This window comes from Somniosus microcephalus, chromosome 10, assembly GCF_052327205.1.
Source record: "Somniosus microcephalus isolate GS21.2 chromosome 10, FLI_Smic_1.0, whole genome shotgun sequence".
NCBI lineage: Eukaryota > Metazoa > Chordata > Chondrichthyes > Squaliformes > Somniosidae > Somniosus > Somniosus microcephalus.
This window is the reverse complement of record NC_140996.1, coordinates 181,414,118-181,430,364: the sequence shown is the minus strand read 5'-3', so window position 1 is coordinate 181,430,364 and position 16,247 is coordinate 181,414,118. Positions and strand designations below refer to the sequence as shown.

Below are 16,247 nucleotides of genomic sequence, written 5' to 3'. Positions count from 1 at the left end.
CAGCCAACTACTACTTCCCGCCGGGTTCAGATGGGCCTATGCTGATGAGGCCTGTTAGTTAAAATCCTCCCGGCCTCATGCTGCGGAGGTCCAGACGGTTTGCCATCCACCTCCACCCCGTCCCCAGTTAAAATCTGCCCTATTGATTTATCTCAGAGAATGATTTATAAAAGAATTGTCATTCTCCATATATTATTTTTTAAACCGTGCGTGTCAGAAGCTATTAGTGCTACAAATGTTATCTGTGATGGCACTAGAGTCACAGAGCAAGGAAGCATGCAGACTATGATGGCAGCATTCCATATCCATGCAATAGGACAAGACATTTTGAATTAAACACCAAGCAGGAATGGGAGAAGAAATTTAGGGAAGGTGACCATGATGGAAGAAGTAGGTTTTAAGGAGGCTTTTGAAAATGCGGAGAGATGTAGCAAGGTGGACGGATTTAAGAAGAGAATTCCAGAGTGCAGGACTGTGCTGACGAAGTAACAACCCAAATGAACTGTGGTAAGCCCTATGAATAGGTTTAACCCAACTTCCATAAGAACATAAGAAATAGGAGCAGCAGTAGGACATTCGGCCCTTCGTGTTTGCTCCGCCATTCAATAAGATCATGGCTGATCTTCTACCTCAACTCCACTTTCCCGCCCTATCCCCGTATCCCTTAGTATCCAAAAGTCTATCGATCTCTGTCTTTAATATACTCAACGGCTGAACATCCACAGCCCTCTGGGGTAGAGAATTCCAAAGATTCACAACCCTTTGAGTGAAGAAGTTTCTCTTCTTCTCAGTCCTAAATGGCCGACCCCTTATTCTGAGACTGTGACCCCATGGTTCTAGACTCCCCAGCCAGGAGAAACATCTTCCCAGCATCTACCCTGTCAAGCCCTTTAAGAATTTTATATGTTTCAATGAGATCACCTCTCATTCTTGGTGGATTCATGGTAAATCCTGGGAATGGATAAGAAACGGTGAAGGATAGGAAATAAGTTCTCATTAGAGGAGTAATATTGGATTGGGAGAAAGTACTGAGTGGGATGTCTCCAGGCTTGGTGCTGGGATCAATACTGTTTATAATTTACATAAATGACACTGAATTAGAAATTCAGTGCAAAGTAGTCAAATTTGCTGATGATACCAAACTAGAAGGAGCAGTGGAATCAATGGAGATATCTCAGAAATTACAGAATGATGTTGATTTCACAAGTGAATGTCAAGTGATTTGTTAATCTGAACCTGATACCTCACAAATCACTTGAGAATCACTTGTGACTACATCATCATTCTAAGTATGCAAGTGGGCGGAACAATGGCAGATGAATAAAGGGTCGCCCTTTTAGAACTGAGATGAGGAGGAATTTCTTCTCTGAGGGTCGTAAATCTATGGAATTCTCTGCCCCAGAGAGCTGTGGAGGCTGGGTCATTAAATACATTTAAGGTGGAAATAGACAGATTTTTGCAAGATAAGGGAGTGAAGGGTTATGGGGAGCGGGCAGGGAAGTGGCTTTGAGCCCAAGGTCAGCCAAGATCTTATTGAATGGCGGAGCAGGCTCGAGGGGCCAAGTGGCCTATTCCTGCTCCTATTTCTTATGTTCTTAAGAAATTTAATGCAGAAAAGTGTAAAGCACTACGGGCTAGATTTTCAGTTGCTTGCGCCAGCAGTTAGCGCCTTAAGAGAAGTGATTTCCGGGCGCTATGCGTGTAGCGCCCGGGCGCAGCGCAGTTTGCGCCCCGCCCCAAATTAAGTTGCCCGTTAGCGCCGGCGCAAAGTTTAGCGCCCGCCCGGCTGCGCGCGCAGAAAATGACGTCACATCCTCGTGCAACGCCCTTTGGCCGCCCCGATTGCAAACTTCAGTCGGACCGCCCCATTGTGCGGCGGGCGGCCGGAGCGTTTGGAAAAAGGAACGCAACACAACCAGCGCGGGCCCCGGGGGGCGCTAATTAAAGGGAACGTCCTCTCCAGTATAAAGGCCATCCATTATTTCAGAAAACAGTCTTGTGCAACGCATTTCTGGAGACACAACAAGGAGGATAGCTAACTGGTTTCAAGCAGCAAGAGCCAGGTATTTTTGGACTCAGGCAACAGCGCTGCAAGTGGCCATTTGGAAATTAGAGTGTTTGCCAGGATTTGATGGGGGTTGCATGGGGTGCCAACGCGGAGCTGCAGCTCCATGTCCGTAGGGCTCGCAGACGCATTGTGAGAGGGGCAGCCCTGGCTAGAGGCAGAGGGGGCTACAGGCGTCGGCCACGTAGGCCTTACCCAGTCAGGCTATACCGCCAGCAGCGCTCCTACCTAAACATGAGTGCCGCGCGATGTGTTAAAAGGCTCCGATTCCGAAAGGAGGTGATTGCAGAGGTCTGCCACCTGCTTCGCCGAGATCTGCGGCCAAAGCTCAGGTGCAGGACGTCTCTGTCGGTGGAAGTGAAGGTGACAGTGGCATTGAACTTCTATGCCACCGGCTCCTTCCAATACGCTGCTGGGGACATAGCAAACATCTCCCAGTACGGCGTGCATCGCTGCATCCGCCAGGTGACCGAAGCACTGTTCAGAAGGAGAAGCCAATTCATCTCCTTCCCCATGGCCCTGGAGAGCCAGCATCAGCGCGCATTGGGATTTTCCAGACTCGGGGAATTCCCCTTGGTGCAGGGCGCCATTGACTGTACGCATGTGGCTTTGCGGGCCCCTCTGGAGCATGGCGAGCAGTATCGCAACAGGAAGGGCTACCATTCTCTGAATGTGCAGCTGGTCTGTGACCACAAGCAGCGCATCATGGCAGTCAATGCCAGCTTCCCAGGCAGCAGCCACGATGCCTTTATCCTGCGGCAGAGTACTGTGCATGACATGTTCCAGGCACAGCCTCCCCCAAGAGGATGGCTACTCGGGGACAAAGGCTATCCTTTGTGCACCTGGCTCATGACCCCGCTCCGCGCGCCCAGGACCGCTGCTGAAGAGGCCTACAACGAGAGCCATCAAACCACCCGCAACATCATCGAGCTAACTATTGGGGTCCTCAAGCAGCGGTTCCGCTGCCTTGATCGCTCCGGAGGAGCTCTCCAGTATTCGCCGGACCGGGTCTCCCAATTTGTGGTGGTTTGCTGCATGCTACACAACCTGGCTATCCGCAGGACTCAGGCACTGCCACCTGACGTTGGACCAGCACCTCAGGAGGAGGAGCAGGAGGAGCATGAGGAGGAGGAGGAGGAGGAGGAGGAGGAGCAGGAGTACGTTCCCAGGAGGGAGCGACCAGGGCCAAGGGCCGCACGACGCCACCTTATTACACGGTACTTCTAAGCCCCCTGTCAGGGAATGGCCAGGGGCCATGAGGGAAGATGAATGCAGCCGCTCCGCAAGCCCTCAGCCGGCGAAGCCAACAAACACTAAGAAGAACAACCATGGAGACTGCATGAATAAAGATAATTTTTTATTAAACAAAAATGAAAAGCCCTTCCCACATGAATCCCCAAAAACAATAAACGGGCCCCACAAAAAGCCCAACAAACGACTCACTCCCACAAACTGGGGAGGAGCCACTCCACCTTTATTGAAACCGGGCCTCAACGTCGGCCTAACGCAAAAAAAAAGCCCTCCAAAAGCACAACCATGGGCAAAATAAAGATGGCCACCGCCATATTAAAGGAAAGCTGGCCACACCCTCTACTGAGTGGCCCGCGAGGGCGAGACCTTGGCCAGCATTTTGCCTCCCCTGCCCTGCCTGCTGCTCCTTCGCAAGCTCTGCCCAGTGGCTGCTGCGAGGCTGGGGGAAGGCGCCTGAGGCTCAGATGCCCTTCCGCCAGATGCCGCTGGGGGGCGGCCTACACGGCGTTTGGGCCTCGAGGGGCCGTCTCCTGAGTGGCGCGCCTGAGCCTGGCCACCATCAGCTGCAGCCGCTTGCCCTTGACGCCCCAGAGGGGGAATGGCGGCGACGGATGGTGCAATGTGGGCCAGCTGGCGTCTGGGATGCGCTGGCTGGTGCTGTGGCGCGGTGGCACTCGGCCGGGCCCGCACTGCAGGATCCGCAGCAATCAGCCGACGGCCGGCTTGCTGGGATGGTCCAGCGCGGCGCCTGCCCTGGCGATGCCTGCCTGAGACAGCGCGTGTGGCAGCAGTGAGTGGCCCTGTGGTCCTGGTGTGCGCGTGCATCACATCCGCCAGGGTCTTGACGGCATCAGTTAGCATGCGGCCAGTCGCGGCAGTTGCTGCCCCGAACTCGCGCACACTGGTCGCCAGCGACTCGATGGCCTCAGGCATGCGCCCCACCACGCTCATGAGCTCCGTGTGGCGCCGGTCCGAGTCGTCGGCCATCTGATCGAGCTTCCGCACCTCCTCCGAAGTGAAGGTGTCCGGACTGGAGTCGCGACTCTCCCGCTGGGGAGGAGGGGGCCGAACTAGGGGACCCTTGCCGCGTTGGTGACGGCGAGTGTGCCGAGCAGCAGCACTCCCCTCTGATCCTTCCCCCCTTTGGGGGGAAGGCCGCGGGCCACGCGCACGGCTGCTGGGTGGCTGGACGCCACTGGTCCCAGAAGCTGCATTGCCCTGCGACAGTTCCTCCAGGCACTCGTCCAGTGAGGAGGTGTCGAGCATTTCCTCCTCTCCTGCGGGACGTGACTGTTCCCCCGAAGGTCCGGCTTGCTCCTCCTCCTCCTCCTGGTTGGAGGTGCTGTCACTGGCAGCCTCAGGGTCCTGGTCGTCACCAGCTGAAAGCAGGAATGCACAAGAGTAGCTTCAGAGTGAGGAGACGGCGTCAGCGAGGGAGTTAGGACTGGTGGGATTCAGCGCATTGGTGGGACAGTGGCAAAGGAGGTAGCTCGGATGGGCCAGTGCGACGCGAGAGGGCCAAAAGGCGAGGTCCTTACCATTGCCGGGCAGTGGAGGGTCGGATACACCGCACGCTGTGGGGACAATCACACGTGCTCCCATGAGCACACACACGCGCTCCTCCAGCCGAGTGAGCTTCTGCAGCTTGGCGCGGCCACCCCTGGCACGGGCCTGGCGATTAAACGCTACTTTAGCCTGCAAGAGAAAGGACGGGCTGTAAGTGCGCAGTGAAGCCCTGATGTAGTGTGCACTGCCTCCCATGGTGGAATAGCTTGGCCAAAGTGTAGAGTGCCGAATGGCCATTTGATGCTCATGACTGTCCCAATGCTGCTGGCTGAGGGCTGGCCAAAAGGACTTTCAGGTCCCTTTGCCCATCATGTCAGGTGTACATGCAAGAATGAGGAGGAGACTGGAAAGGCTACTCACCCTCACAATCCTGGTCAGATCGTTGTACTTCTTACGGCATTGTGTGTGGGTCCTGGGGGCCTCGCCGGTGAACGTCACCCTCTGGGCGATCTGCTTCCAGGCTTTGGTGTAGTCGTGGTGGGTTGGATTCCTCCCACTGTCTGGAAACAAGATCTTGCGCCTCACCTCCAGAGCTGTGAGCATGATGTCCAGATCACCCTCTGAGAAGCGCAGGGCACGCTGACGGGCCTTCTCTGGCGTTGCCATGACTCCCTGGGGCTGAGCAGTAGTGTTGAGGCCTCTTTGCAAGGCTGCAGTGTGCAGGGCGTGGCAGCAGACCAATTCGTCCCTTCCCCCTTTAAGAGCTGGTCGGCACCACGGGGTCTGCTGTCAGTGCAAAAATGACCGCACCCGTGCTGCGCCCCGCCTGGGCGCTATCCCTCTGGACCGCCGGCTTAGCGCCTAAAGAGAGTAGTGGAACGCCTCTTTTAGCGCTCCACCAACCTCTTAGGGCGAAGCCACTGAATTCCCGGCAACGGGGCGCTACTTTGGGGCGGGCGCTAACTTCGGGCGGGCGCTAAGGTTAGCGCCCCAAAACTGCCTATACTGAAAATCTAGCCCTACACATATAAAGGAAAAGTAGATGACATGCATTCTTCATGAATGGTGCTGAAATAGTTAACTAAGAAACTGAAAGAGACCTAGGAGTCTTAGTAGACTTGAAGATAGAAATGTCTAGCAATGTGCATCAGCAATCAACAGGTCAGTAGAATGTTTAAGTACATCACCAGAACAGTAGAGTATAAGTTTGAGGAGGCAATGATCAAACCTTATAGTGCACTGGTCAGACCGCACTTTGAATATTGCATCCAGTTCTGGCCACCAAGAAATAGAGGCACTCGAGCATTGGAGGCAGTGCCAAGAAGAGCTCCTAGATAGATCTGCACTGTTAGGGGACTGAGTTATGAAGAAAGACTGGAGAAACTTGGGCTTTTCAGCCTAGAAAGAGCAGTCTGAGATTTGATCTTATAGAGGTATATAAGATTATTGACAGTTTTAGAAAAAAGATTAACCTGGAATATTTTAATTAAACTGCAGAAGTAGAACTAGGGGTCAGAGGTTCAAACTAGTAAATGGTAGTTTTAGGACCGATATGAGGAACAACTTCTTCACACAAAGAGTGATCAACGTATAAAATAAACGTCAAACACCCTGGAATCAATTAAGAAACAATTGGATGCAACAATGGGATGTGTTAGGACTTCTCTAGATGGATGAACTAATGGACTGAATAGTCTTCCTGATCCGTAATTATCTTGTGACTGTTCAAAGATCTTCCCCAAATGATGAAATACTGAAGGCTGTGCCCCTGCCTCACTGTTAAAGGAAGGAGTGGCGAACGCGCAGGAGTCCAGACTAAAGATTAGAGGTTGTGATTTGGGACATGAGGTTACAGCAGCAGGGTAAAGTGATGCAGCGGAGGAAATTTGTAAAAAAGAGCAAAGATTGTGAATTCAATATGGGGAGCCAGTGTAGGTTAGTGAGGCTAGGGTGATGGGTGAGCTGGACATACCGTGGGAAAGGATGTGGGAGGTAGAATTCTGGATGAGCTGGAGTTTGTGTAGGATGGAGCCTGGCAGATGGCAAAGACATGGCAGTGCAGAGAAGCCTTTTAGTGTACAGACACAATTTTTTATAGAAAATTAAATTATGTCATTATATTGGCCCAGAAATTCGGGTCGGGGGCTTCCCGCGGGTGCAAGCCCCCGATCTGCACTTACCTTGCGCGCCGGCCGTTGAGCTGTGGGCCCCTGTGGAATTCCGATCCGGGGCCTGGTCCAGCTGCCGGCGCGCAGTGCTTGCGTATCCCAGGGGCGCAGTTAGTTCGAAGCGTCCCCTAGAATCACGTGGGCCATGGGGAGCCAATTGGAGCAGGGAATGCTCCATTCATAAGTCTGACAGAAAGTGCTGTCAAACTTAGAAATACTACGGGCCCTTTCTTCTTACAAAACATCACTAAATCTTCAAATAATTTTTTTTTAAATCACATTTTTTAAATAAACTATAAATTAAATGAAATAACTATTTTAAACAATAATTTAAATTTTTGAAAAAAATAATGTTATTTTCTAACAGGGCTAAAAATAAACTTACCTTGCTTTAAAGTATTTTAAAATAATAAACCTGTGGAAAAAATGTTTTAATTTTAATTAATTCACCACTTACCTTGTAAAAAGCAGGCCTTACGTCTGCTTTTTACATTTCTAAATTCTGCAGGCTTACCTTCCTGGGAAAACCTGTAAAAAAAAACGAAGCTCGATGCGCACGTGCAGCCTCTCCCGCGCACGCGTTCGACCTCTGAACCCCTGCTTTCAGGGGAACGGAAGTGCCGGTTTCCCGCGCATACGCAGTGCATGCAGGAAACCGGCACTTCCATTGGGCCTACAGGTGAGTACCCCGTGCGTACTCACCCGTAGAGACCCGAATTTCTGGGCCATTAGGTATTTGAATACTGAACATCAGAGTTGAGTATCACTGTATCAGTCAATAGTAAAAAGTTCACCTAGTCTACAGCCATGCTAATATGTTATATAGTTACTTAGATGTTACACAATATACAGTAAAGAAATCATATTTTTTCTCAACAGGTTAAAGAATGGACAGCCTATTACTGAAAGAGCTACTCGCTATAAAACCACTGGCTATGAATTGACTATAAGAGATGTTTCAGAAGAGGATGTTGGTAGTTATAGTATTGTGCTGGGGCTCAAACAATGGAACCTTTACAAGAACATCACATTCTCTCTCAAAGTAAATGGTGAGTAAATAAAGTCCATAAATTTCTGAGTGACAAACCACTCTGAACAGCTGCAGGAACAAGGAGCTCCAGAATCCCTTTTATTATCCTTTTAAAATTCTGCACTTTTGGTTGCAATGATACAGTTAGATTGTTGGTTCATTGGTGCCAGAAATTCAGTGTGACACTGTAGTTTGGGTCAAATGATGAAAGCATCAGTTTGGAGCAGGCAATCTTCAAGAGATGGTGTTGCAATGATTTAGCTTCACGGCAATCTCAAAATAGCTGCAGCTGATGCAAAGCCCTCTCTTATCTTAAAATTTAAGTGACCTCCTGTAGCTTTCTATTAATTGAAAAGACCTGTCCATCACTTCCTTTTGATCAGTTGGAAATTCACTGGCAGTGCTGGAGGCTGGTACATTGTATCGCATACCTTTATGGAGCTCTGCCAATTTTTGTGTGTGTCTCTCTCTCTTACATTTAAGATAGTATAACTGCTTACTGCCTTTCTAGGCAGACGGTACCACTAATGCACCAGCAATTGCAGTGCAACATCATTAAACAGAAATTGATACAAATATTGTAAGCCCCTTAAAACTAATTCAATTTTTCCAAGTGGACTGCCTCTTTCAAACTAATAGCTATACTGTCCATTAGAAACACTTTCCTGCTCCTGTGCCTAGACTTATTGGGTAGCTTGGGTGCAACATATAAAGGAAAACTGAGTGAGGAAGATTGTACACCTGCAGGAGAGTCCACCCAATTCTCCATCTGAAAATGTAATTGGACAGAAAATTGGTGGGCTCCTTTATCGGCAGCCATTCTCCCCATCCAATATTGCTCTATGCACTGTGTCTAGAGGATCTAATATGCCCAGGTGCAGAAACAGAATGATGCACTGCACTATATTTTGCCCCTATTGCTAGAAACTACCATCAACTATACAGGCAAGTATAATTCGCAGAAGTCCAGACTCCGAGATTGGAGTGTGTGATTTAGGACATGAAGTTGGAAGAGTTTGCAGAAACCAGGTAAAGCCAAACAGTGGAGGAAGTATGTAAATTTAACATGGGGAGCCAGTGCAGGTTAGTGGGGCTGGGGTAATGGGTAAAGTGGACATACCGTAGGAAAGGAGGTAGGAGGTAGAATTCCAGATGAGTTTGTGTAGGGTGAAGCCTGGCGGGTGATAAAGTCACTGCAATACAAATAAGCATTTTAGTGTCATTCTAATAAATAGACACTAATTTTTACAGAAAGTTAAATTCTGCCAGGTATTTGAATACTGAATATACAAACAAATATTCAAAGTATAATCCCAATTCCTGTCCCCTCTCCCTAGCATAATAAGTAGCTGTCACTATTAATTATCAAAGTATGATCCAAGTAGAATATGCTTCTGCCAGAAATCATGGCATAAATGAAAGTGGGCAGAGAATGGATATTGGGGAAAGATTAGAATTAGAATGATCTGGATGTAGTGCAAGTTCCCTGGTTGCTCCTCAGTATTACTGGATATGGATGGCTAAGGAATGTAGAGATTATCAGGCAGACACTTATAGCGGAGGAGTAGAAGAGATGAATTAAATGGAATATCTTTATTTATATTTACAGTTACATAACCACAAATGTTAATCTGATCGTCATTATTTGCTCCCTTCCCCCATTTTCTTTTTTTTGTGGTCAGCTGGGTGTCTGACATATGCAGAAACCCATCACCATGTTTAAGAGCCTCCAAATCAAGCTATTGAGAAATCCATGCAGGTAGTTTCTGTTTTCCTGATACGGAGCACTGGTAGGCTCTCACTAGCTGTGCAGTCAGGACCATCCTACTAATATGTGTGTAAATAGTCGGAGCTACAGAACTTCAGCTACTTGTCTCTCGGCAACCCAAGCATGATAGCCACTGAGCCATGGATATATAAGCACTTATTCTTGTGCCCAGATGCCAGGTAACGCCTTCCTGCAGCTGTCTTGTCAAGTATCAGATTTTTCTCATCAGCTATACAATGAACATCTGCCTTTAGCATGGTGGAAGAACCTACACAGGGAACATACAATGTGCCAGCCACCATAATGATCAAGATGTCCAACTCCAGTACCATATACCAGGCTCATCACCACTTGGTTAATCCAAGTACTTAGGTGAATGGCTTTGAAAAGAGCCATTAGGCTGACTCCCATTAAGGGGTCTTTTTTACCTCTTCTTGAGGTAGAAGATCTGCCATGATCTCGAAGGGCCGAATAACCTAATCCTGCTCCTGTTTCTTATGTTTCTTATGCTCTCACAGAGGCAGTGACTTAAGAACATAAGAAACAGGAACGGGAGTAGGCCATTCGGCCCTTCGAGCCTGCTCCGCCATTCAATAAGATCATGGCTGATCATCTACCTCATCTCCACTTTCCTGCACTATCCCTATATTCCTTTGATTCCCATAATATTCAAGAATCTATCGCTCTCTGTCTTGAACATACTCAACGACTGACCCTCCATAGCCCTCTGGGCTAGAGAATTCCAAAGATTCACCACCCTCTGTGAAGAAATTTCTCCTCACCTCAGTCCTAAATGGCCGACCCCTTACCCTGGTTCTAGACTCTCCAGCCAGGGGAAACATGATCCTTGCATCTACCCTGTCAAGCCCTGTAAGAATTTTGTATGTTTCAATGAGATCACCTCTCATTCTTCTAAACTCTAGAGAATATAGGCCTAGGCTACTCAATCTCTCCTCATAGGACTATCCCCCCATCCCAGGAACCACTCTGGTGAACCTTTGTTGCACTCCCTCTATGGCAAGTATATCCTTCCTTAGGTAAGGAGACCAAAACTGTACACAATACTCCAGGTGTGATCTCACCAGGGCCCTATATAATTGCAGTAAGACATCTTTACTCTTCTACTCAAATCCTCTTGTATTAAACGCCAACATACCATTTGCTTTCCTAATTGCTTGCTATAGCTGCATGTTAACTTTCAGTGATTCGTGTACAAGGACACCCAGGTCCCTCTGAACACCAACATTTCCCAATCTCTTAAATACTCTGCTTTTCTATTTTTCCTACCAAAGAGGATAACTTCACATTTCTCCACATTATATTCCATTTGCCTTGGTCTTGCCCACTTGCTTAGCCTATCTATATCCTCTTGAAGCCTCTTTGCATCCTCCTCACAACTTACATTCCCACCCAGCTTTGTATCATCAGCAAACTGGGATATATTACATTTGGTTCCCTCGTCCAAATCATTGATGTAGATTGTGAATAGCTGAGGCCCAAGCACTGATCCTTGCGGTACCCCACTAGTTACAGCCTGCCAACCCGAAAATGACCCTTTTATGCCTACTCTCTGTTTCCTGTCTATTAACCAATCCTCAATCCATGCTAGTATATTACCCCCAATTCCATGAGCCCTAATTTTGTTTAATAACCTCTTGTGTGGCACCTTAGGAGTATGATTCCATGGTGCCAAGACTCTTTTGATATGTCACCAAAGTGGCCATTTTTCTTGCTGTTTTGATGGGCCCACTGCAATCTTTACCTAATTCCCACTAGAACACAATTTCCAGAGGGGATATTTTTAAGCATTTAAAAAAAATTCCAAATGTATATATTGTGTGGAGATGCTCCTGTTGGTTGCACTGCCAATTAGTTACTGTGTGATTTAGTTATATTAGCTTCATTTTAGTTTATTAGAATACATTTTGTAAGGATCCACTCCTGGCATTAGGCCTCATTGAATGGGACAGCACATCAGAGAAATAATGTGTGCTGACCTCCACACCTGATTTGTAGTGCTCCTGATTTTCTGGTCAATAAAATGAATAACTGGAAAATCAGGGACCTACTGAACTTGGAGATTCTCCAATCTACACTTATGTTAAGTAAGGCTCTGTGTGGGGAGTGGACTCTCTCAAAACTTGCCGTAACATTAATAATCAATAAACTGGGAGAGAATAATGATTTTTAGAAGAATGAAGTTAAAGTCAAGAATCATATTTCATAAACATTAGTGGCTAGTTGTTTTAGACAACATGCAACCCGATCTTTGAATTTTTAAAATAAAAATTTAGACTTAGGATGTCAATACTTGCCTCTTTGAAGCTTACTGCATGTAAAAGATAAATTAGTCTAGACCAGCTGATAGCATTGCTTCATACAGTGAAACCAATGTCAACAACAAGGACTGCCTGCCAAAAACCCACAAAACCTTGGAACCAGCAAAAGTCCCATTTACTTTCATTGTAGGAAAACCTCTTAATAGTGACCACATGAGATGCAATTGTCACCATGTATTTGAAGTCTCATCACTGATTTTTAAACCGTCCATGGTGAACACCATGACAATCCAGATCAGCACATGGCAGCGACCGTACCTCCTTTCAAAAATGGCTGCTATAATGTGCACTTGAGTTGCTGATGATACATGAACTCTCCTGATGCTGGAAGATAGAATAAAAGTAACAGAAGAGCATGGAAAAAGAAGGAGCGCAGGAGAAATGTGACCTTTCTTGCCATAATGACTGTTTGATGATAAAAGCAGAAGTAATGGTGTGTGGCGTATGTTGTATTAGAGGTGCAGTTACTTACAACTGTACAGGAGGACCTGCTGTGAATAAGGACTTGTTTGTGGGAACCACGGGCGGTTGCTGTTGACGGGTTTCACTGTATAAGGTTAAATGTGTGGCCAGGCAAAATCCAGTATAGCAAGAGAAACATAATGTAAGCAGAGTTCTTAGAGAAATCAGGGTAGTGAGCAGTTCCTAAATCTTTCTAGATATTAGCAAACCTTTTAGCGAAATCCTAGCACTGAGCAGTTTCCCACAATCCTGTAGTAAAAGCAATATTTTGCACTTTAAAATTTTATTATAATATTGCATGTTTTAATTGTAATACTATATACTGTAATACTATATACTGCCCTACAAAATGTATTTGGACAATCCCTATGTAGTTAACACCCAGTGACGTAAAGCCATGTTAGGGAATGTTCTAGAACAACTGTGGACGCTATAAAAAAACACATTCTTGCTATCCTAGGTGCCTCAGCTTTACTCAGAATGGAAAAACTGAAGCAGCTCTCAGAGTTTCAAAAAGCTATCATTATTGACTATCACTTGTGTAAAAAGTCTGCCCGTGAAATATCCAGAAGGACTGGAATACCAAAGTCATCTGTGAACTTCATTATCAACAAGTACAGGAAGAGAAGCAATGTAGACAATAAATCCTGCCCAGAAAGAGCAAAGAAGGCCCATGGCGAAGCCCGTCATTCCTTGAGGAAAAAGGTCAAACAAAACAGGAAAGTCAACCATAGAAGTATATTAAGGTTCAGCAGGGACATCTGAATGCAGCCCGCTGTACAGGCACCTGCAACATAGCAGCAGGACCGTGCCATTTGCAACACTGCTAAAACTGTGAAATTCTGTTTTGAAACAAAAAACAAAGTGTTCAGCTGCTGGAGTGGGTACCACAGGAGTGCAGAACTGAATCCAATAACCACTGTGGCAAGAGCCTGAACACAGACTAAAATTATGAATCTCCTTACTTTTGCTTCCCTATCTACCAACTTATCACTCTTAAGGAACTTGCAACATTGCTAAAATCAGAATTACAGAAGATAAACATTTTTATTACATGCAGAGAACTTGTAAAATATTTACCAGAGGAGTTCTGACCTTCATTAAGAGCGGAAGATTCACAAGGAAATGTTGAACTAACTGCGACATAGAACACTTGCTTGTTATTCATTCACCCACTCTTTTGTTTTAATGCTGTAACATCTCTCCTGAGGATTGTTCAAACACTTTTTGTAGGGCAGCATTCTTTTCTTGAGATTGCAGTATGTGTCTTCACAGAATAACTGTGCAAGGTCCTATTTTTCTCACATACACAAAAATGGTATTATGAGACAAACAGGACAGAGCATCATTACACTGCAATGATGGTACTCTCTTCACTTAGGCTCTGAGCATGTGAATAAGGCCTTAGTGTGTAATTTATCGAAGTGCGTCATTTTGAGTTCATATCTTTCTTTTTGGCTTTTGGTTTTCTAATTAATTTGTTTTTGCAGTTAAACCACATATATGTGAAAAGGCAGTGTCCACTGAGAACTTTGATCTCTATCCATTGGGCAGCAAACAGACTCTGTCATGCACTGCCTATGGCATCCCTATTCCTAGAATTCAATGGGCATGGCAACCTTGTGCCCAAAATAGTTCAAAAGCACAGTAAGTAGATTTGTTTGTTTGATTTTTCATTTATTTACATTGTAAAGTACTATTAACAATATGGGTTAAGTGCAGGTTATGGGTTTACTTACATTTATTTAATTAAAAAAAGTCAATGTGTTTAATATATATTTCATTATAGTAATTTCTTATGCCTTATGAATGTGGGTAACTACAAATTGTGCCAAATAAATATTTTTATAAATGCATATATGCCAAACACAGAAAAGAAATGAAACAGTGTTAACTATAAGTAAAATCCTCAGGGCAGTCAGTGTTAAAAAGGACTAGATATTTTTGTTTACCTAAATAGGCTATTTCATTGTTTTAAATTATCAGAATTGAAATTCACATTATCTCCTCTATTAAATATCATTTTATTCAGAAACTTCAATTGAACACCTTTTAAAAATCCTTTTCTACAAAGTGTATTTAAACCTATTTAGAGGCTGGTTCTTCTTTCCTCAAACCCCCTCCCACCTTTACCTTTGCACTCTTTTTTGCCTATTGGCTGGTAAAGTCTATACAAAAGATTAATGATAAGAATTGCACACAACTGTGTTTGACTGGGATTTCTAATGGACAATGCTTCACACTTAGAAGCTGTTGGCAAGCTGCCTATGGTAAGCACTTTCTGTTTGCACTTATGGTATTTTCAGGAGGCATGTATTTAAAATGGTCAAAGATTAATGTGAATCTCTTTATTGTAGAGTTAATCATGGTTAAACTTTTGTGAGCTTTTGTTTTCTTTGTGTCTGTTTTTGTTTTCTTTGACACCATGCTTTATGATTGATGCGACAAACATATAGTTCCTAGTTTATAAGTTTGTTACTACGTGTTTTAACCTGTTTGATTACAGACTATACACTCACCTATAAATGCTGAAATTTAATCTGCATTATTGCTGCTGATTCCCTGATCTGCCAGTGTACTCAGAATAGAAATATACAACATACAAAAGTAGTGAAACATCCAGACATAGTCATTTTTAATGATATTCCCTGAACAGACAACAGGAAAGCAGAATTGAGGATATTTTTGACTAAACTATAGAAACAGTTGCTGTTAGGAGTTGCTGGTTTATTCAGGGACCATAGTGAGAAAAGGCATTTCATACATTTCTCTGGTTCTACTTTGTAATATTATTAGAAACCCACAGAAATCACCTTTTGCAGATATTGCATGCCTATTTTCAAAGCTACAAAGGAGTTCGGTCCACCAGTTAGTGTGGAAATTTTGTAGGCAGGTTAAGGCACATATAAAGAAAATGTCAGAAATAATTTCTGCTGGCTTTCTCCTTTCTAATGTGCTTAATCTCCCCGTGGTGTTTAAAGATTTTACAGAATTAATGTCCTATGATAAAGAGAGCTTTGATGCATTTCTGCTGTTTTTGCCACTTTATAAGCTGTTTATTACTTAATTTAAATAAAGAGTCTTGTAATCCATTTGATGCCAATGTGTTATGTTAATTTCAGTAGTGGTGTTTCTAACAAAAATGTCTCCCTCTGAACCTGAAAGTTCAGCTGTTGCTTGTCTAACAGTGAACAGTGCAGCTTCCATAGGCTGTTGTGTTACATCTGACTTTGCAGAAACTGAGGCTTACCAGTCCGTGTGCAGAGTGATTATTTGCCCGAACAATGACGAGTCATTCTGCGCATGCGCACTGTATGGGGGCCGAGGCTACACCCGGAGCCGCGCATGCACCAAGCCGTAGGGTTTCCTCCCTGTGGAGAAGGTCAGGAAATCAGAGTGGGGAGAGGAAAGGGACTCGGAGGAGGGAAGAAGGTCAGGAGCTGGGGAGGTGGGAGAAGGTCAGGATCTGGGCCGGGGGGGGAGGTCAGGAGCTGGGCCGGGGGTGGGAGGTCAGGAGCTGGGCCGGGGGTGGGAGAAGGTCAGGAGCTGGGCCGGGGGTGGGAGAAGGTCAGGAGCTGGGCCGGGGGTGGGAGAAGGTCAGGAGCTGGGCCGGGGGTGGGAGAAGGTCAGGAGCTGGGCCGGGGGTGAGAGGTCAGGA

At 45.9% G+C, this 16,247-nt stretch overlaps 1 protein-coding gene and 1 long non-coding RNA gene across 2 annotated transcripts in view; one reads left to right on the top strand and one right to left on the bottom strand.

Moving 5' to 3' along the window:
• flt1 (fms related receptor tyrosine kinase 1) overlaps positions 1 to 16,247 on the top strand; it is a 245,006-nt gene that overhangs the window by 51,768 nt on the left and 176,991 nt on the right. Inside the window, exons 9-10 of the mRNA XM_085999287.1 lie at positions 7,870 to 8,039; positions 14,080 to 14,236. Of these exons, the coding sequence (XP_085855413.1) occupies positions 7,870 to 8,039; positions 14,080 to 14,236 (327 nt within the window). The remainder of the gene's footprint in view (positions 1 to 7,869; positions 8,040 to 14,079; positions 14,237 to 16,247) is intronic.
• LOC147111903 (uncharacterized) overlaps positions 1 to 16,247 on the bottom strand; it is a 69,996-nt gene that overhangs the window by 13,245 nt on the left and 40,504 nt on the right. The gene's annotated exons all lie outside the window — the stretch shown is intronic.